Source organism: Pristiophorus japonicus, chromosome 3, assembly GCF_044704955.1.
Source record: "Pristiophorus japonicus isolate sPriJap1 chromosome 3, sPriJap1.hap1, whole genome shotgun sequence".
In the NCBI taxonomy this organism is placed as follows: domain Eukaryota; kingdom Metazoa; phylum Chordata; class Chondrichthyes; family Pristiophoridae; genus Pristiophorus; species Pristiophorus japonicus.
Genome location: NC_091979.1, coordinates 295,879,433 through 295,902,082, shown reverse-complemented (window position 1 = coordinate 295,902,082; position 22,650 = coordinate 295,879,433). Strand labels below are relative to the sequence as shown.

At 42.0% G+C, this 22,650-nt stretch overlaps 2 protein-coding genes across 6 annotated transcripts in view; one reads left to right on the top strand and one right to left on the bottom strand.

Moving 5' to 3' along the window:
* rbp4 (retinol binding protein 4, plasma) overlaps positions 1-9,665 on the top strand; it is a 121,222-nt gene extending 111,557 nt beyond the window's left edge. For 4 of the 5 annotated variants that reach the window (XM_070876828.1, XM_070876826.1, XM_070876827.1 and 1 more), the window contains exons 5-6: positions 5,257-5,469; positions 7,749-7,831. In XM_070876828.1, the coding sequence (XP_070732929.1) occupies positions 5,257-5,469; positions 7,749-7,792 (257 nt within the window). In that variant the 3' untranslated portion in view covers positions 7,793-7,831. Of the gene's footprint in view, positions 1-5,256; positions 5,470-7,748; positions 7,832-9,430 lie in introns of those variants that run through there. The other variant, XM_070876829.1, reaches the window with a different exon arrangement.
* A 429-nt stretch (positions 9,666-10,094) lies between these two features.
* LOC139255890 (free fatty acid receptor 4-like) lies at positions 10,095-21,556 on the bottom strand. Its single transcript, XM_070874050.1, has 3 exons — positions 21,017-21,556; positions 11,427-11,555; positions 10,095-10,517 (listed from the first exon to the last, which is right to left on the bottom strand). The coding sequence occupies exons 1-3, from the start codon at positions 21,554-21,556 to the stop codon at positions 10,095-10,097; spliced, it is 1,092 nt and encodes a 363-aa protein (XP_070730151.1).
* Positions 21,557-22,650: the final 1,094 nt, after the last annotated feature.

Sequence of the window (22,650 nt, the reverse complement as noted above, 5' to 3'; positions counted from 1 at the left end):
AAGTCCCCTGGTCCTGATGAAATGTATCCCAGGGTATTAAAAGAGATGGCGGAAGTTATAGCAGATGCATTCGTTATAATCTACCAAAATTCTCTGGACTCTGGGGAGGTACCAGCAGATTGGAAAGCAGCTAATGTAACGCCTCTGTTTAAAAAAGGGGGCAGACAAAAGGCAGGTAACTATAGGCTGGTTAGTTTAACATCTGTAGTGGGGATAATGCTTGAAACTATCATTAAGGAAGAAATAGCGGAACATCTAGATAGGAATAGTGCAATCAAGCAGACGCAGCATGGATTCATGAAGGGGAAATCATGTTTAACTAATTTACTGGAATTCTTTGAGGATATAACGAGCATGGTGGATAGAGGTGCACCGATGGATGTGGTGTATTTAGATTTTCAAAAGGCATTCGATAAGGTGCTACACAAAAGGTTACTGCAGAAGATAAAGGTACGCGGAGTCGGAGGAAATGTATTAGCATGGATCGAGAATTGGCTGGCGAACAGAAAGCAGAGAGTCGGAATAAATGAATCCTTTTCGGGTTGGAAATCGGTGGTTAGTGGTGTGCCACAGGGATCGGTGCTGGGACCACAACTGTTTACAAGATACATAGATGACCTGGAAGAGGGGACAGAGTGTAGTGTAACAAAATTTGCAGATGACACAAAGATTAGTGGGAAAGCGAGTTGTGTAGAGAACACAAAAAGGCTGCAAAGAGATTTAGATAGGTTAAGCGAATGGGCTAAGGTTTGGCAGATGGAATACAATGTCGGAAAGTGTGAGGTCATCCACCTTGGGAAAACAAACAGTAAAAGGGAATATTATTTGAATGGGGAGAAATTACAACATGCTGCGGTGCAGAGGGACCTGGGGGTCCTTGTGCATGAATCCCAAAAAGTTAGTTTGCAGGTGCAGCAGGTAATCAGGAAGGTGAATGGAATGTTGGCCTTCATTGCGAGAGGGATGGAGTACAAAAGCAGGGAGATCCTTCTGCAACTGTATAGGGTATTGGTGAGGCCGCACCTGGAGTACTGCGTGCAGTTTTGGTCACCTTACTTACGGAAGGATATACTAGCTTTGGAGGGGGTACAGAGATGATTCACGAGGCTGATTCCGGAGATGAGGGCGTTACCTTATGATGATAGATTGAGTAGACTGGGTCTTTACTCGTTGGAGTTCAGAAGGATGAGGGGTGATCTTATAGAAACATTTAAAATAATGAAAGGGATAGACAAGATAGAGGCAGAGAGGTTGTTTCCACTGGTCGGGGAGACTAGAACTAGGGGGCACTGCCTTAAAATATGGGGGAGCCAATTTAAAACCGAGTTGAGAAGGAATTTCTTCTCCCAGATGTTGTGAATCTGTGGAATTCTCTGCCCAAGGAAGCAGTTGAGGCTAGCTCATTGAATATATTCAAGTCACAGATAGATAGATTTTTAACCAATAAGGGAATTAAGGGTTATGGGGAGCGGGTGGGTAAGTGGAGCTGAGTCCACGGCCAGATCAGCCATGATCGTGTTGAATGGCGGAGCAGGCACGAGGGGCTAGATGGCCTACTCCTGTTCCTAATTCTTATGTTCTCATGTTCACCCGCTCCCCCATCCCCACTACAGCATCCGTTCCCCCCACCCCGACTACAGCACCCGTCCCGTCTAACACCATGGAAGATCTACTAGTGTTATAAAATAATACATTGTGTGTTACATGCTAAACACCCCTGCCAGTGTATCCTGTCACTCATTGGTGAGAATTTTCAACTTCACCGTCTGGGCAGGACCCTGGGGAGCAGATTGCCTGCCCGATGTAGAACCCTCCTGATATTCTTGGCAAAGATAAAACTCACCTGCACTGTGAGCAGCATCACAGGAGATCCATTAGTAGCATGTAAAGATTGGAAAGGACATTGTTAATGATAAAATAATTAATAATTATCCAGTTTATGTGTGCCTCCCCTTAATGCTGTGCATGGGAATGATTTGAATTACCATCATGTTGCAATATTTGAATCCCACCAATCCTGTTCACTTTTATACATTCAGTGTTGCACATTGCATAGCACATATTGTTAAAGGGCCCACAAATCTGTTTAATTCTTAGAAAGTATTTGAACATAAAACTAAAGGAATGATTTTTCCACTAATGGCATTCATATAGTCCCGAGGATCCTCTGTGTTTATTGAAACCAGGGATAACTCCCCAACTCTTCTTTGAAATAGTGCCATGGGGGCTATCACGTCCACCTAGGAGAGCAGATGGTCTATTTACCTTTCCTTTTTATTACTATTTTATTGCAGTATATTTTCCTGCATTTCTTGACCACTCTAGTTGGCTTATGTTAATATTTATGTTTGCAAAAGGAATAGAATCTCTTTTGCTCTATGCGCAACACATTTACAAATGGCACCACACTTTTCCTTTATTCAAACCTTTTACAAGCATGTATTGATTACAATGCCCAGGACACCATGCTCAACCTGTCAGGCCACTTACATTGTCAGTTGTGGCTCAGTGGATAGCACTCTCCCTCACCTCTTGAGTCAAAAGATTGTGGGTTCATGTCCCACTCCAGAGACTTGAACACAAAAATCTCGGCTGACACTCCAGTGCAGTGCTGAGGGAATGCTGCACTGCACTTTTGGATGAGACGTTAAACCATCTGCTCTCCTGGGTGGACGTGATAGCCCCCATGGCACTATTTCGAAGAAGAGTTGGGGAGTTATCCCTGGTTTCAATCAACATCACAAAAACAGATTATCTGGTCATTATCACATTGCTGTTTGTGGGAGCTTGCTGTGTGCAGATTGGCTGTGGTGTTCCTACATTACAACAGTGACTATACTTCAAAAGTACTTCATTGGCTGTAAAGCTGTTTGGGACGTCCGATGGTCGTAAAAGGTGCTATATAAATGCAAGTCTTTCTATAAAAGGCGTATCATTTTAGAGCCAGCTTGACCCGCAATGAGACCCTGTTTACTTCCCTTTCTTCCAAAATACAAAATGTTGTCCCCCCCCGGTATCATATTTTACTATTATCAGGGTAAGCCAATTTAACCTGGCAGAATAATTTCCACAATTGGGTTCATTTATGATGTTGAATGTAAATCATACACTTTCATGCAAGACGAACTCTTTTATCCAGTTATTCTGTTTAACAGAATCCCTGTTACATTGCCATACAATAAAACCTTCTAATCCAATAAACTAAGATTATGTACATTTTCTTGTTTTCTTTCCATAGTTCCTTTATCATTTAGTTTTTTTCTGCTATTTTTCTCTTTTTGTCAGCACAAAATAAAATAATATATAAATATATTTGGGTAGAGTAATGACAAAACAGTGAATAACAGACAGGTGCTCACAAATGTTTATTTTTCATATTTGTTGACAAAGCAAGTTCTTCTCTGCTCCAAGCGGGCTCGATTGGTCCTTGGATGTGTGCACAAAAGTGAGCATGCATCAGTGGACTTCTGAAGATCCAGCTCTCCTGGTACTGGTATGACTGGCTAAGGTAACTGGTCTGGATTTGCAGCTCCACATATGTGAAATAGAATCAGACAGTGTGCAAACAACAATTTGCAGTTATATAGCACCTTTAACATAGTAAACCATCCCAAGATGCTTCACAGGATCGTTATCAAACAAAATTTGACACCGAGCCATATAAGGAGATAGTAAGACCAAAAGCTTGGTCAAAGAGGTAGGATTTAAGGACCGTCTTAAAGGAGGAGAAAGAGGGAAAGATGTTTAGTGAGGGAAATCCACAGTTTATGGCCTACGTAACTGTAGCCAATAGTGAAGGGTGGAAGATGTCTGTGCGTGAGTTCTGTTAACTTACCACTGGACCAAGACCTTGCTCTACTAAGCCCATGTGGTAGCCGGTGTGCAACAGTTAAAAGAACTCACACAGGCATCTTCCACCCTTCATAATGAAGTTACACTTCAAATCACTGGAGAAATACCACCAACCATGTCTCCGCAAGATCTTGCAAATCCCCTGGGAGGACAGACGCACCAATGTTGGCGTCCTCGATCAGGCCAACATCCCCAGCATCGAAGCACTGACCACACTCGACCAACTCCGTTGGGCGGGCCACATTGTCCGCATGCTCGACACAAGACTCCCAAAGCAAGCGTTCTACTCGGAACGCCTACACAGCAAGCAAGCCCCAGGTGGGCAGAGGAAACATTTCAAGGACATCCTCAAAGCCTCCTTGATCAAGTGCAACATCCCCACCGACACCTGGGAATCCCTGGCCAAAGACCGCCCTAAGTGGAGAAGAGCATCCGGGATGGCGCTGAGCACCTCGAGTCTCGTCGCCGACAACATGCAGAAAACAAGCGCAGGCAGCGGAAGGAGCTTACGGCAAACCAGACTCTCCACCCACCCTTTCCTTGAATGACTATCTGTCCCACCTGTGACAGACTGTAATTCCCGTATTGGATTGTACAGTCATCTAAGAACTCACTTTTAGAGAGGAAGCAAGTCTTCCTCGATTTCGATGATGATGAGCCAATGGTGGAGCGATTTAAATTGGGATCCGCAAAGGCCAAAATTCGAGGAGCACAGATATCTCGGAGGGTTGTAGACTGGATAAGGTCACAAAGATACAGAGGGGCGAGGCATGGAGGGATTTGAAAACAAGGATGAGAATTTTTAAATTGAGACATTGCCGGGGCCAGACCGGGAGGCAATGTAGGTCAGTGAGCACATGGGCAATGGGTGAAAGTGACTTGGTGCAAGTTAGGATACGGGCAGCAGAGTTTTGGAGGAGCTCAAATTTATGAAGGTTGGAAGATAGAAAGCCAGCCAGCAGAGCATTGAAACAGTCAACCACTACTGTAAGTATGACAATCTGTCCTTTCGTTACCAATACAGGTTACTGGTATCTGCAATTTCCCTTCATGTTCATCCTAAGGTCCAAATATACCATGCTCTTCCTGCTCCCTGTATTGGGGCAAAATCAAATCTTATTATACTGTCTCCTGCTATATCCTATTCTCTCTTGGAACCTCAAGACTGAAGAACTTCTTAATTCCCTCAGTCTTCCCTTCCTCCGGTAACCTACACGCTTTCAAAACTCAAGCCAATCACTGCTTCTTGATTTATCTTGTCTTTCTCCTACTCTCTTCCCCTTGGGCTATCCTGAACTAAAAACCATGGTCCTTCATCTAGGGTTTTCAATAACAATCAGGAACTAGGTTCAATTGCTGTTCATTAGGGTAAAAGATACATTGCAACATGTTTCTTTCTTTCAGATGATGATCACTGGATTGTTGACACAGATTATGATACCTTTGCCATCACGTATACATGCCGAAAGCTGAGTGAAAACGGAACTTGTGCAGACAGCTATTCATTTGTGTTCTCGCGGGATTCTATAGGACTGGCCCCTGAGGTACAGCGCATTGTCCGAAAACACCAGGAGCATCTCTGCCTGGCATACAAATACAAGCGTGTTGCTCAAACAGGTAAATGCATTGAAATCGTTACATGAGTTGTGTTCCATTGTAAAATACTATGTAAACATTTCTGTGGGGATTCTTATGAAAATGTCTACATGGAGTTGTGATGCTTCCCTCTAATGCTAGGATTACCAATGTTAATCTGATCACTGACTCCACACTTTACTCAAAATCCTTCCAGTCTGCAGCATGGAGTTGCAGGCATTCCACCAGTGATAGTGCTTCGAGTCTCTGTCTCAGCTCCCAGCTCCACCACTCAACGGGGTCGATTTTTATCTTCACAGCATGGGCTGTAATCTGGTGGGGTGGAGTGCAAACCCTTGATAGAAACTGCCTGGTTTTCATTCCACAATGGAATAAAAATCAGAAGGGTTCCTTATAATATTGGGTGATCTGCCTCACCAGAATAACGCCCATACAATGAAAACAAAAATCTTCCATGTAGTATCATGGTAGGGTTCCATCTATCAATACTCAATCTTGCTTTTGACAGAGATAAGTAGGTTTTTCATTTTCATTTTGAATTTAAATTTTCAATGTTTTTTTGGCATTTTATGAAGGACCCAACCCCCTGCACCTGAGAAAATGACTCCCACAGCTAGAATCACGGTTGTCTCCAATTGCCTACTTAACCTCATCAGAGGAAAATGCCTCCTCCCCTCAGCCATCCAAGGACTCCCGCAATAGCCTCTGGCCTGCTTCCTCTGTGTCTACTGGTCCTTTCATCTGACTAGGCCATTCATTCCTTCTCTTCCCCATCACCCCCCAAAATCTCTAATCATGCTTCGCCTCGGCCTCTTGCACTGCTCTACCTCCATGGGACACTTCCCAAAAATGTTTCTAAACCCATACTTTCCCACTGCTGTCAGGTCCCATGAATTTCACATTGCTTCTAGCTGCCGAGTCCATTCCTTAGTATTCCCATATCCTGGAACCCCTCCTCAGCATTTCCAGACTCAGGAACTCTCCTACCTAGTAGTCCCGGACACAAGGACTCTTCCCTTCCTGCTTTGAGACTCCAGCATAGTCCCTGTACGATTAGATACCAATCCCGAAACAAATCTAACGAAGGAAACCGAAGCTGATCTAATCAAATAACTCAAAATGTCTTTTTAGAAACCTTTTATTTGCCATTTTGCATAAACTCAAAATATCCAGAGCTCAAAATAACATTATAAGAAACATAAAAATTAAATTTTTCACAATGCCATGATTTAGCTTACCCATAAAATAGTTTGTCTTTGATTGCCTTCATTAGTGTTTTTACTCAGGGGCCTCAAGCTCCATCAAAATCCTGAGCTAGGAGTTGATATTTTTCTCAGAGCTATCACTCTGATCAGCTGAAAGGAGTTACCATCTATCCCTATGACTCCCATTCCCAAGATGCCACCATCTAAGGGCATGCTGGGTGAAATATATTCCAGTATGCATCAGTGTTATTCTCTCAGTACAACTGGAACTGTATCTTTTCTCATGCTGTTCTTCCAAATGATTTGAAACCAACTTTAAGGAATAATTTTACTAGCTGAGAGAAGATAGACCTGGGTGGGGGAGGAGGAGACATATTGGACAGACTTCTAAGATGAAATGAAACATTTTATGAATGTGTTTAGTGATTTTTGTTGTTGATTATGTATATTTTTAAGCATTTGTTATATTGCAAATGTTATTTGGGACAATATTGCTCAAATGGGCAAACAAAATGGTAGTCAAATCTATTTTCAAAAAATATTTTGAATTACTTAATTCGTTATACTTTGTTTTGTTGGAAACTATTCCCTAACTACCAATTTTGGATTGTTAGTTTGCACTCCCACTTGCTACTTGTTGATTGGTATGTGTTTACTTGTGATTTGTTGGTATTTTATGAAAACAATATTTACATGGAGCAGTTACAAATGGGATGCGCACTTTCAAATATGATGCTTTGAATTGTGGCATGAGATACTTTGAAATGTGACAGATGCATGCTCAACTTTGGCATATTCCCTGTGACATTGGGTAGTCTGGAGATGATTGTGATGTTTAGCTGCTAATCTAGCCTGTTCCTTTTAAGGCCACTGTTTAAGTATTCTATCTGGAAAAAATTGGTCCACATGGGCAAATCCAGCTAATTGTAGCAGCTTGAAAACTCGTGGGTCAATTAGAGTGCAGTTGTGACTACTAGTAAATTTCAGACTCCAAGGGGCCGAAATTGCCCACTGCTAGAAACGGGGCGCACCTACCCTGTTTTAGTTGTTTTTACTGGCTCTTTAGCGAAATTCCGCTCTTTGTTTTTTTTCCAGCAGATCGTAAATCGGTCATAATGGAGGCGGATGTGCGGTGGTGAGTGGAAGTTCCCACTCTAGAGGGGCAGAAGTTGGGGGCGTAGCGCTGATGATGTCATCACGATGCCACATCACCATGGCTCTCCCCTTCACTTATCAGCACGATTCTTTAATTTCCTTCCACTGGGCCACCAGGGAGGGTTTCAGCTGGGCCAGCGGCCTGATGGTGGCCCGGCCGAACCTGGGGGCATAATTGTCGGCCCGACATGGCAGTTGGCTGACAAAAAAAAACATGGCAGCTGCGGCAGTAGGTCCCCCCCTTTAATGGAAGCTGCACCGCCAATTTAGAAGCACTGCAAACACAGTGGACCGGCAGAAAAAGCTGCCAGTGTCACCAAGCGGCAGCCGCAAGATTTTCTTGGCAGAATTTCGACATCGGGGGTCGGGGTGGAACATTGGCGATGCGCGCACTGATGACGCACTTAGGATGGATCGGCAGTAGTGGAGCGGTAGTGGGGAGAGCGGATCACCGCTGAGATAACACAGGAGTGGAATTTTCAAAATGGCGGTCATTCTACGAAAAATCAGCAGCCATTGCACTCTGCAGCATGGCCGCCAATTTCCAGCGGTAACAGGCCTTAAGGGAAGGGGCAATTTTGGCCCCAAAGTTACTAATTGTTTCTTCTCTTTTTTTCGAAGGTTGTTTTGCATCTTTAGTAAATTGTGATACCTGGAGTGTGACGTCTGTGTGCTGATGTGCCATTTTAAAATAGGATAGATGTAGATATTATCTATAATTATGTATTAAAAATTTCTGAATGCATGCATTTCCTATCTATAAAACAATACCCCCTGTAGTCAATTTTTCCTATTCTGATTCCTATATCCACATTTATAGTGGAAACTGCCAATAGAAACTTGTAATGCTATAATTATGCCCAGTGGTGGTGCTGTAACTCAGCCTGTGTTGTCGAAAAACTCCTCTACTCCAACCAGCACTGCTTTCTGCTTCCCAAATTGCTGTAAGTTTTATTAAACTATAAATAATATAAAACCAAAATATTGCATAAAAATATATACAGTGTATGACTTTAAAATGGAGACTGAATTATGTCTGTGTCCTGGCCCAATTATTCCCCGCCTTCTAACCCCACTTTGCCTGAAGACTCTTGTCCCAATGCATTGTGTAAGGGGAGTCATCAACTAGTAATATGTTTAAAAATGGTACATCGGTACATACGGACATCACACTCCTGATGTCATGCTCCAAACATCATGCGTTGTTACTGGTGCAAGGCAATCTTAAAATGCTGCAAATGAAATGACAACATACTCCAACCTCCATAGTTCCCTCGCCAAACCACAATTAGTGAACGAGCAAAGAGTTTGTTATTCAGGCAGATTGTTGAGAATATAGTTTTAGTAGCATGGCGCCATATATTCTTGTTTTATTTCCTGTGCTCTACAAGGTGATGTTTTATTTGATTTCACATCTCAGAGTGAGATGAAATGTCTGCAAGCTGCACTGTTAAATGCTTTTTGATTTACCTGTTGATTCTTTGAACATTCTTTACTTTAAATTTTTGTATCTTTGATTGAAAGGATATTTACCCTTAACTATAGCAATTCATCAAAGTCAATGCTAGAGGTTGTTGATGTCATGGTTACAGTGTCTGATGTACATTTTGCTTCATGTGCAGGTTCATGCCCTTAGATCCACTGGATTATTGTCACTTTGGCAAAGATTGTGGCTGTGAATGTCGGTCAGCAGCACTGCACCCGGACCAGCTTCAGTCACCTTGTGAATATATTTTTCCAGAACTCACATTTTAAGTACAAGTGGATTTCCAGTCATGTATTACTTTCATGGTATTGTTGCTCTTTAAATAAAGTTACAAGAAACATTTATTTTTATAAATGTTTCTACAATTTTAATTGTAGTCCATTTTGTAGGCCAAACCAATATAGAAAGCTAAAAAACAGTTACCAGCTCTATCATGTTTACACAGTCGTATAATGCGACTACCGGTGATAGAAGGCAAATTATGTGGTCTGTTTTTCATCTAGCAATCCTACATTTCTATATATATTGCGCAGGGAATTGTCAGATAAGCCGTTAATTATTGTGGATGAATCCTGCAATAATGGTGTAAAAAGAAGTCTCACGATTTAACAAGAGTGATGAGAATGTTCATTTTAAACACCAAACACAGTGCACATAACAATATTTGGCATTGAGGTTCACATGACTTTTATAACCCCTCTGGCTTTCCCACCTGAGTAGATAATTGGAGTCCCTTAATCAAGTTCTAATTATGTAGTTCACTCCATAATGTTCCTTTATATATTTTCCTCACTGATAATTTAGCCACAAATAACAGATGGTGATGGCTGTGATTGTTGATTTCTGACTTTCTTTGGTGCATGTTCGGTAGTCGTTCTGTCACGCTTTTTAAGGTGGGATAAATGGAAGAAACAAAGCACGTGTCGCCATTCACCCTTGAATTGAGTGGCACCATATAAAATAGGATTCACAGCCGAGTTGACGAATGTAAATGTACAGACCCAGAAAAAACAGGTGGAGGAAAGGAACAAGTCCTTTTTAAAGGTCTGTGCTAGAATCAAGAAGAAAATCAGAGAAATAGGTGTCCACATGATAAAGAAGGAGATCATGAGTACCATGAGAGTCCGGAAGAGCCAATAATCCTTTTTGGAAACTCGAATCTGCTGTTGGTGAGCTGAACTCGGCCTGCTGGCTTGCAATCTCCTTCTGGTGGCTTTGGTGATCTGTGTGTGGATGAGATCATATAATTACACCGTCAAAGGGTTAAAATGAAATCTTACACCCAACTTGTGGTAACGAACACAATCAATGTATTCTCATTCGAATGGTGTTATTGTCAACAATACTGTTGCTACACTTACACTGCCATCACAGCACCTGTACCTGCAAGTAAGGCGGCATTAAACAGTGCCATCATACTCACATTCGCCAGGTTACATCCAGTTTCCTTTGAAGTACACTGAGTATTCTGAGAATCAGGGGAAACCAAAGTGCAGAATGTGTGTTGGTTACTTCGCTAGGCCACACTTCTTAGTGAGAACCTACCAGCCTGAAGTAAATTGACTGAAATTCATTTTGGTTGTGTCGACTTTAGCTGTTGTTACAGAGCTGATACAGTGCGAATACACAGCCATGGCATCACTTTGTGAAGGTCTTTTTTTCTGCCAATTTTCTCTCCTTTTATCTCTTCTGATTCCTCACTTAGCAGCCAGCCTATCACAGTCCTGCCTTCACCCAGTGTATACACAGCATTTCTTGCAAAGGCAAACATTAAATAAAAGGCTACTGACATTTGATGTTTTTTAACGCAGTAATTGCACTGTTTGAGCTGGAAGCTTAAAAAATCGGCAGGGGAGGAGCAGAAAGAGTATAATTTCCTTGGACCCGCTGACAGTCTAGGAATTATTGCAATGACTTTCAAAGGTACCAAAAGTCATGGTATGTTCCTAGAACACAACTGAATTCTAAAAATATATATCTATCTACCTTTACTTCTGTGTTCATAAAGAAATAAACACAAGAACTAATAGTCATTAAAATAAACGTGTTTTGATAGAAATATTAGATGTCAAATGTTTCTAAACACATTCAAACATGTCAGGTATTAGGTCAGTTGGATGTATAGCAAATACCTTTAATATCTTTGTGTAACTGACGACAATGATTAATCCTGGAATGACGAAATGCAACAGGCCATGGAACACATCCCAGATGATCTCTTGCACAATATTTGGCCACACCAGTGTGCAAATCTGATATTCCTGTTTCAACATGAAAAATAATACATTACTTGCAAAACTGATTTATTCCACTAACTGAATAATGAACCTTAAGATAAACAATGATGAAATATATTAAAATACAAAGACTACTATCAGTACTGTGCATCTATAGAAGACAAACTTACCTCTGCCTGTAAAAGATTATAATGACTACAATTAGTGCTAAAAAATGAGAAGAATACATTCAATGCTAGTAGACCTCCTGTAGTGTTACCCATGGGCAATCCCAAGACTTGGAATGCAATTTCTGATATTTACTACAGTCTTGCTGCAGCCTAAACAAGACTGCTATCACTGTAATTACGTCAATTTATAGAAGCAATACATGACATGACTGACAAAAAATATGTTGACCCGGATTTTGCACTCGCCGCTGACCTCGAATAAAGCTGCTCACAAAGATCTAGTGATCTCTGTTGCACGATTTCACCTTTGTCGACGTTAATTTGATTCTGCTGCTAAGTCGAAGGGATCTTCAGCAACAGTGATGTCAGAAGCAGCCGAAGCAGTCAATCACATTGAATAATTCTTACAGACAGCAAACCAGGAAGTAAAATGCACTGATTATCCTTCACTGTTTATAAATTTTATATAGAGTGAAAGATGGGGCCATGCGCATGGGATTATGGTAGAAGCTGAAATATATATATATTTTTAAATCATTTTTATATTAAAAAATAGGGATTTTTATCTTAATAAAATTTGACATTCCACAAATATAAAATTAATTTTTCAGGGCCAGAGAGGTTTTTCAGCAGTAATTATGACTAAGTACCAAAGTTTACGCCAAGTTGCACGCCTGCACAGTGATTTGGAGGTCGCGCGCAGGCCGCTGACTGGCTTTTAAATGCATGCATGAAAATTTGAATGGGCCACGCAGCCAGTTAAAGGGACCGCACACTAAAAAAAAAATAAGAGGGAACACTGCTTAGTATGCCATTAAAAAACCCAGTTACACCTCATTGAACAAGGCTTTTGGGGAGGGGGGGGCGGTCTTTAACAGATATTACAGCGTAAAGGGGAAAGTTCTCGTCAATTCAGTGATTTCTCAAAGATTGCAGTCTGCGGGGTCTTCAATGGCACACCCTATAGGAGCGGGGTACCTCTGACAGCAACTTCTAGATTTCCACGATTAACCGCCCATGTGCAGATGCCAGAAGTTGCTGTCAGTTTAACAGGATAATGATGTCGACACTGACAGTTTCGTAGTCATTACAACCGCAAAATCTGGGCAGATATGTTATCAATACTAAATTATACAGACCTCACCAATTTGACCTGTAGCACTATTTACCTAATACTTTACAAAATATGTTTAAAATGCAAGTCACATTTTTGTTCTTCCCTCCCCAATCTTCTTATTTTGTTACTTACACTATAAAATATATTTTTACTTTATCTCCTACAGTGAATTTGCAGTATTTGCTTAGAAAGTAAATACTTTAATTTAATTTTTTTTAATTTCCTCTTTATTCCCCATTAACCTTTTTCTCAATTATTTACAGGATTATAAAAGATTACTCGCTCAGCAGAAACCTGGCGGGTGGGCAGTTAAAATCGCCCTGCCTCTTACCTGTCTGAATGCCACCATGATCGCAACATCTGCAATTTTAACCTGCTCTCCTGAGCAGGCAGTAAGGACACGAACCCGGAGCCAACAGGGTCGTTCCTTACATATGCATGTTGTGGCCCAATGACATCATTGAGAAGTGACTAATTTTAACTCAGGCCCGAGTTAAAATTACAGTTAATCGGGGCCAATTCTCCTACCCTGGGTGGATTTGCTGTTCTTACTGAAACTCCCTGGTGTAGCATGACATCAGGGTGGTTTTTCCAATGTACTTTAATCAGGTTCACTGACTGAGTGCAGCCACAATACCTGAGCTCAGCAACAAACACCAAATGTATAATCCCCCTCTGTCCCCATTGCAAATATCAGTCTTTCCCAGTGACATGAAAACCTCAATCAATGTCAACCAAGATGGAGATAAGGAATAATAAGGGGAAAAAATCACTGGTGGGCGTAGTCTATAGGCCCCCTAACAGTAGCAATTCTGTTGGTCGGAGCATAAACCAGGAAATAATGGGAGCTTGTAAAAAGGGAACAGCAATAATCATTTGTGATTTTAACCTCCATATTGATTGGACAAATCAAATTGGTCAGGGTAGCCTTGAGGAGGAGTTCATAAAGTGCATAAGGGACGGGTTCCTTGAGCAGTATGTAACAGAACCAACCAGGGGACAGGCTATCTTAGATCTGGTCTTGTGTAATGAGACAGGATTAATAAACAATCTCCTAGTAAAGGATCCCCTTGGAATGAGTGATCATAGCATGGTTGAATTTCAAATTGAGATGGAGGGTGAGAAAGTTGGATCTCAAATCAGCGTACTAAGCTTAAATAAAGGAGACTACAAAGATATGAAGGCAGAGTTGGTTAAAGTGGACTGGGAAAATAGATTAAAGTGTAGGACGGCTGATGAACAGTGGTGTACGTTTAAGGAGATATTTCACAACTTTCAAGAAAAATATATTCCAGTGAGGAGGAAAGGGTGTAAAAGAAAAGATAGTCATCCGTGGCTAACTAAAGAAATAAAGGATGGTATCCAATTAAAAACAAGAGCATACAAAGTGGCCAAAACTAGTGGGAGGACAGAAGATTGGGAAGCTTTTAAAAGCCAGCAAAGAATGACTAAAAAAATGATTAACAAAGGGAAGATAGACTATGAAAGTAAACTAGCACGAAATATAAAAACAGATAGCAAGAGGACGAGACAGAGGAATTAGTAATAGGAAATATGGAGACAGCAGAAACTCTGAACAAATATTTTGTATCAGTCTTTATGGTAGAGGACACTAAAAATATCCCAACAGTGGATAGTCAAGGGGCTATGGGGGGGAGGAACTTAACACAATCACAATCACTAAGGAGGTGGAAGAAGGAACCGAGTGTAACGTAGCCAAGTTTGCTGACGATACAAAGATGGGGGGAAAGCAATGTGTGAGGAGGACACAAAAAATCTGCAACAGGCTAAGTGAGTGGGCAAAAATTTGCAAGATGGAGTATAATGTTGGAAAGTGTGAGGTTATACACTTTGGCAGAAAAAAAATCAAAGAGCAAGTTATTATTTAAATGGAGAAAGATTGCAAAATGCTGCAGTACAGCGGGACCTGGGGGTACTTGTGCATGAAACACAAAAGGTTAGTATGCAGGTACAGCAAGTGATCAGGAAGGCCAATGGAATCTTGGCCTTCATTGCTAAGAACATAAGAATTAGGAACAGGAGTAGGCCATCTAGCCCCTCGAGTCTGCTCCGCCATTCAACAAGATCATGGCTGATCTGGCCGTGAACTCAGCTCCACTTACCTGCCCACTCCCCGTAACCCTTAATTCCCTTAATGGTTAAAAATCTATCTATCTGTGATTTGAATACATTCAATGAGCTAGTCTCAACTGCTTCGTTGGGCAGAGAGTTCCACAGATTCACAACCCTCTGGGAGAAGAAATTCCTTCTCAACTCGGTTTTAAATTGGCTTCCCCGCATTTTGAGGCTGTGCCCCCTAGTCCTAGTCTCCCCGACCAGTGGAAACAACCTCTCTGCCTCTATCTTGTCTATCCCTTTCATTATTTTAAATGTTTCTATAAGATCCCCCATCATCCTTCTGAACTCCAACAAGTAAAGACCCAGTCTGCTCAATCTATCATCATAAGGTAACCCACTCATCTCCGGAATCAGCCTAGTGAATCGTCTCTGTACCCCCTCCAAAGCCAGTATGTCCTTCCTTAAGTAAGGTGACAAAAACTGCACGCAGTACTCCAGGTGCGGCCTCACCAATACCCTATACAGTTGCAGAACGACCTCCCTACTTTTGTACTCCATCCCTCTCGTAATGAAGGCCAACATTCCATTCGCCTTCCTGATTACCTGCTGAACCTGCAAATTAACTTTTTGGGATTCATGCACAAGGACCCCCAGGTCCCTCTGCACCGCAGCATGTTGTAATTTCTCCCCATTCAAATAATATTCCCTTTTACTGTTTTTTTTCCCAAAGTGGATGACCTCACATTTTCCGACATTGTATTCCATCTGCCAAACCTTAGCCCATTCGCTTAACCTATCTAAATCTCTTTGCAGCCTCTCTGTGTCCTCTACACAACCCGCTTTCCCACTAATCTTTGTGTCATCTGCAAATTTTGTTACACTACACTCTGTCCCCTCTTCCAGGTCATCTATGTATATTGTAAACAGTTGTGGTCCCAGCACCGATCCCTGTGGCACACCACTAACCACCGATTTCCAACCCGAAAAGGACCCATTTATCCCGACTCTCTGCTTTCTGTTCGCCAGCCAATTCTCGATCAATGCTAATACATTTCCACTGACTCCACGTACCTTTATCTTCTGCAGTAACCTTTTGTGTGGCACCTTATCAAATGCCTTTTAGAAATCTAAATACACCACATCCACCGGTATACCTCTATCCATCATGCTCATTATATCCTCAAAGAATTCCAGTAAATTAGTTAAACATGATTTTCCCTTCATGAATCCATGCTGCGTCTGCTTGATTGCACTATTCCTATCTAGATGTCCCGCTATTTCTTCCTTAATGATAGCTTCAAGCATTTTCCCCACTACAGATGTTAAACTAACCAGCCTATAGTTACCTGCATTTTGTCTGCCCCTTTTTTTAAACAGAGGCGTTACATTAGCTGCTTTCCAATCTGCTGGTACCTCCCCAGAGTCCAGAGACTTTTGGTAGATTATAACGAATGCATCTGCTATAACTTCTGCCATCTCTTTTAATACCCTGGGATGCATTTCATCAGGACCAGGGGACTTGTTTACCTTGAGTCCCATTAACCTGTCCAGCACTACCCCCCAGTGATAGTGATTATCTCAAGGTCCTCCCTTCCCACATGCCTGTGACCAGCAATTTTTGGAATGGTTTTTGTGTCTTCCACTGTGAAGACCGAAGCAAAATAATTGTTTAAGGTCTCAGCCATTTCCACATTTCCCATTATTAAATCCCCCTTCTCATCTTCTAAGGGACCAACATTTACGTCAGTCACTCTTTTCCGTTTATATATCGGTAAAAGCTTTTACTATCTGTTTTTATGTTTTGCGCAAGTTTACTTTCGTAATCTATCTTTCCTTTCGTTATTGCTTTCTTAGTCATTCTTTGCTGTCTTTTAAAATGTTCCCAATCTTCCATTTTCCCACTAACCTTGGCCACCTTATACGCATTGGTTTTTAATTTGATACTCTCCCTTATTTCCTTGGTTATCCATGGCTGGTTATCCCTTCTCTTTCCGCCCTTCTTTTTCACTGGAATATATTTTTGTTGGGCACTATGAAAGAGCTCCTTAAAAGTCCTCCACTGTTCTTCAATTGTGCCACCTTTGCCTCTGTGTTTCTAGTCTATTATAGCCAACTCTGCCCTCATCCCACTGTAGTCCCCTTTGTTTAAGCATAGTACGCTCGTTTGAGACACTACTCCCTCACCCTCAATCTGTATTACAAATTCAACCATACTGTGATCACTCATTCCGAGAGGATCTTTTATGAGGAGATCATTTATTTTTCCTGTCTCATTACACAGGACCAGATCTAAGATAGCTTGCTCCCTTGTAGGTTCTGTAACATACTGTTCTAAGAAACAATCCCGTATGCATTCTATGAATTCCTCCTCCAGGCTACCCCGTGCGATTTGATTTGACCAATCGATATGTAGGTTAAAATCCCCCATGATTACTGCCGTTCCTTTTTCACATGCCTCCATTATTCCCTTGATTATTGCCCGCCCCATTTATTATTATTATTTGGGGGCCTATAAACTACGCCCATCAGTTACTTTTTCCCCTTACTATCTCTAATCTCCACCCACAGTGATTCAACATTTTGTTCATTGGAGCTAATGTCGTCTCTCACAGCTGCCCTGATATCATCCTTTATTAACAGAGCTACCCCACCTCCTTTCCTTTCTTGTCTATCTTCCCGAATTGTCAGATACCCCTGTATGTTTAATTCCCAGTCTTGGCCCCCCTGCAACCACGTTTCTGTAATGGCCACCAAATCATACCCATTCATAATGATTTGTGCCATCAACTCATTTATTTTATTTTGAATGCTGCGTGTAGAGTGTTTTAATACTAGTTTTTAAACCATGATTTTTAGTTTTGACCCCCCCTGCAGCCCCTTTATATTCATACATATTGTCCCTTCCTGTCACCTTGTGGTTTACACTTACCCCAGTGCTACTCTGCTCTGTTGCCTCCTGCCTTTTGCATTCTTTCTTGGGGTCCTGTTCATCTGAGTTCTCACCCACTCTAACTAGCTCATTGCCCTCTCCTGGGTTCCAAATACTCCTCCTTGCATTGAATACTCCTTGCATTGAGGCACCGAGCTTTCATACTTGCCTTTTTATTACACTTTGACCCTTTAGAATTTTGCTGTACAGTGGCCCTTTTTGTTTTTTGCCTTGGGTTTCTCTGCCCTCCACTTTTACTCATCTCCTTTCTGTCTTTTGCTTTTGTCTCCATTTTGTTTCCTCTGTCTCCCTGCATTGGTTCCCATCCCCCTGCCATATTAGTTTAACTCATCCCTAACAGCACTAGCAAACACTCCCCCTCGGACATTGGTTCCACTCCTGCCCAGGTGCAGACCATCTGGTTTGTATTGGTCCCACCTCCCCCAGAACCTGTTCCAATGCCCCAGGAATTTGAATCCCTCCCTGCTGCACCACTGCTCAAGCCACGTATTCATCTGAGCTATCCTGCGATTCCTACTCTGACTAGCTCGTGGCACTGGTAGCAATCCTGAGATTACTACTTTTGAGGTCCTACATTTTAATTTAGCTCCTAGCTCCTTAAATTCGTCTCGTAGGGCCTCATCCCTTTTTTTTACCTATATCGTTGGTACCAATGTGCACCACGACAACTGGCTGTTCAACCTCCCTTTTCAGAATGTGCTGCACCTGCTCCAAGACATCCTTGACCCTTGCACCAGGGAGGCAACATACCATCCTGGAGTCTCAGTTGCGGCCGCAGAAATGCCTATCTATTCCCCTTACGATTGAATCCCCTATTGCTATCGCTCTCCCACTCTTTTACCTGCCCTCCTGTGCAGCAGAGCCAGCCACGGTGCCATGAACTTAGCTGCTGCTGCCCTCCCCTGATGAGTCATCCCCCTCAACAATACTCAAAGTGGTGTATCTGTTTTGCAGGGGGATGACCGCAGGGGACCCCTGCACTACCTTCCTTGCACTGCTCTCTTCCTGCTGGTCTTCCATTCCCTAGCTGGCTGTGGACCCTTCACCTGCGGTAAGACCAACTCGCTACATATGCTACTCACGTCATTCTCAGCATCATGGATGCTCCAGAGTGAATCCATCAGGAGACACTTCCCGCACACGTAGTTGTCAGGGACACCGGAAGTGTCCCTGAGTTCCCAAATAGTACAGGAGGAGCATACTCCAAAGGGGATGGAGTATAAAAGCACTGAAGTCTTGCTACAGTTATACAGGGTAGTGGGGAGGCCACAGCCGGAATACTGCATACAGTTTTGGTTTCCTATTTAAAAAAGGATATACTTGCTTTGGAGGCAGTTCATCGAAGGTTCACTAGGTTGATTCCGGAGATGAGGGGGTTGACTTATGAGGAAAGGTTGAGCAGGTTGAGCCTCTACTCATTGGAATTCAGAAGAATGAGAGCTGATCTTATTGAAACGTATAAGATTATGAGGGGGCTTGACAAGGTGGATGCAGAGAAGATGTTTCCACTGATAGGGGAGAATAGAACTAGGGGGCATAATCTTAGAATAAGTGGCCACCTATTTAAAACTGAGATGAGGAGGAATTTCTTTTCTCAGAGGGTTGTAAATCTGTGGAATTCGCTGCCTCAGAGAGCTGTGGAAGCTGGGTCATTGAATAAATTTATGACAGAGATAGACAGTTTCTTAACCGATAAGGGAATAAGGGGTTATGGGGAGCGGGCAGGGAATTGGACCTGAGTCCATGATCGGATCAGCCATGATCGTATTAAATGGCGGAGCAGGCTCGAGGGGCCGTATGTTCCTATTTCTTATGTTCTTATGTTTTTATGGCCACTTAAAGATTTTCAAGAAAATTACTGAAGCAATTTGGTTGGTAAGTTTAATGGTACCAGCTTGTGAATGATAGTTGGAAAAAGGAACAATTTAATTTAATTTGTTGGTTGGTTTTGTGGTGTTGCTGCTTGTTGGCTTTTCTCACCTATCTAGCGAATGGAACTGATTTTTGATTTCATCACATTCAGTGAGATATTTGAGCCAATTAATATAGATAACTTAATAGATAATTATTATTTGAACTCATCATGAATTTTTATCCTTCATACATTTTGAGGTGGGACCTTAGGCAAGTGCGAGATGCTACAGGCAGGTGCTAGATGCAAGACTTTTAGTTATTTAGATATTTCATATAAAGCGCAAAGAAATATAAATTCATGAATAGCGTTATATAAATTGAAGAGAGAAAATTGAATTGATGGAGAGTTTTCCTTACACTTCTGTGAAGCACCTTGGGTTGTTTTTCTACCTTAAATGGTCTATATGAATGCTGGTTGTTGTATAACTGACCCATAAAAGATTATATCCTACAATGTCTGCCAGATGTGTTACCATGACACCAAAGCCGACTTAAGTAGGGGACAACCATTCCCCTAGTGTTCATTTTGGAAAGCATTGTTCCCCGATCAGTTCTGGATTGACTCCTTCACATCGTGGACTTTTCTCTTTTTTGATGTGGATAGGCCTCCAGTGTATTTCTTGTAATCTCTGCGATTTCCAGCATTTGAATTTTTCATGACCTCCACTATAGTCAACTGGACTTCCATTTTCATGGAAAAATCGACAGAATCACATAATGCAATCCTCAAAACACCAGTAACAATTCTGGAATTCAATACAATAAAAATTTGAATTTGACTTTACAGATGTCCTGGTAGCAGCCACAGGGTTGGATCTGTGCCACAGACACGGGTAAGTACAAAGTTAATGGAGCATTTCTGCTCCAAACTGCATCAGTTCCTGCCACTGACAAGTAAAAATAATAAAATAAATATTTTCAATTATTTGGGATTTGGGAATTCACTATTTATATAGTGCTCTTAATGTGGAAAATCACCGCAAAGTATTTCAGAGAAGCCTAATCAAAATTTGGAGATTCCTTCAGGAAATTAAACAGAGTTTCTAGTGAGCAGACACTGGATAGGTGAGGATTGGTCCACTTGACCCCCCAGGTACCACATTCGTGCAACAAAAGTAAATGTGTTGATGTAGAAGCTTTCTGAAAACCAGACTGAAAAGAAAATGCCATAAATCCAAATGCTCCACAGTTAGCTTTTGCATATATTTCAAGATTGTTTTGTGTTTGACAGACAGATTAATTAGATCCATCTTACCTGGTCTTTAAAATGAATGGTCATCACCTGAGAATATATGCACAGCGGCAGAGATGTAAGGGCTGAAAACAGCCAAATGGTCAGTACAATTGCAGTCATCGACTTGAAATGCAGCGGAGCTTTTAAGCGCAGATTGAGAATAGAGATGGACCTCTCGATACTAATGGCAGCTAAAGTGATGATGGTCACACCGCCACTCGTACCCATGACAAAGAAAAGAGTTTGACACACGTAGGCTCCAAGACTCCATGATTCAGCCCAACGAATGGTAATAATGACTGGAATGACTCCCACAAACACAATGTCTGCCAAGAAGAGATTCAACACAAAACACTGATAATTGGCGAGTCTCTTGCCCTTTATAATCAGCACCATCATGCAAGCATTGGCCAACAAGGAGATCAGAAAAACCAACACAAGTACGACTGTCTCAATGGTGACTGCGAGAATTTGGTCGGAGGACCTGAATTCAGAAAGAAACGGGAAAAAGGTTCCGTTCACCTCGTAGCCTGTGGGTGCATTAAACAAATTAAATTCCATCTTCAGACTGCTACTGAGGATAATGCACAGCTTTGTACCTGTAAACAGTTACAGAATCCCGCAAATGTCTCAAAATTGATAATATCCTTTGGCTCTGCCCATAATTAAGTTTGTTTTAACCTTCATCGGAATACAGAAATTTTCAACTGGTATCTACGCGCACATACAAGTTTACCAAAGGCTGGCTGTTCCAGAGCTCATAAAATGTTATCAACACGCTACTTCATTACGTTTTTTTCATGGATATTACTTTATATGTCAGTTCTTAGGATATTGCTTTCATATTGCTGCCCAATGAGGAAGTAAAACCTGAAACAATTGTAAATTAACTTAAACAATGGGTAATCCATCAATCATATTCATTAAAGATTACTATTCCCGAATGATAAATGGCCTTTCCCTGGCTGTTGCCCATTTAATTAGAGCCTCCCACGAAACTTGAATATGATACAATCCCTACAGAACTCGGTAGTCTTTTATTGCAGGTCTCCAGAGGGCCTCTCCAACCTGTGAAGCCTCCTTAAATACATGTACTCCCAAGGGATTATGAGATCCCTTGGGACTCCAGGGGAAGAGCCTTCTGGTGGCTGTACAGAGCAAATACAAGTCCACATATATAATAACACTCCGCCCCCGCCCCCCCCCCCCCCCCCAAAGTCAATAGTGTAACTATTTACAATGTGAGTCGATCTGGGGCCCTTCTTGCCTTGGTTGATTGTCTTGGTGTGAAAACTGGTGTTGTTGAATCATTTGTTGGGCCCTCGCTAGCCTGCTGTGCAGCTGGCCTTGCTGGGCTGCCTGGTGTGTTTGGCTCTAGTGGGCTACTGTGGATGATGGGTTCTGCTTCGTGGTCAACCGTGGTGCCAGTTGCCACTGGTGTGTATGTTGGGGGATCAAAAAAGGTAGAGTCCAAGGTGGGTTACTCAGGATAGTCCGTGAATCTGGTCCAAGTGTTTCCGGTGAATGAATCCATTTGAAAGTTTGACCCCAAACACCCTGTTCCCCTCTTTGGCCACAACAGTGCCGGGAAGCCACTTGGGACCTTGTCCATAAATTAATACAAATACAGGATCATTGATTTCAATCTCGCATGA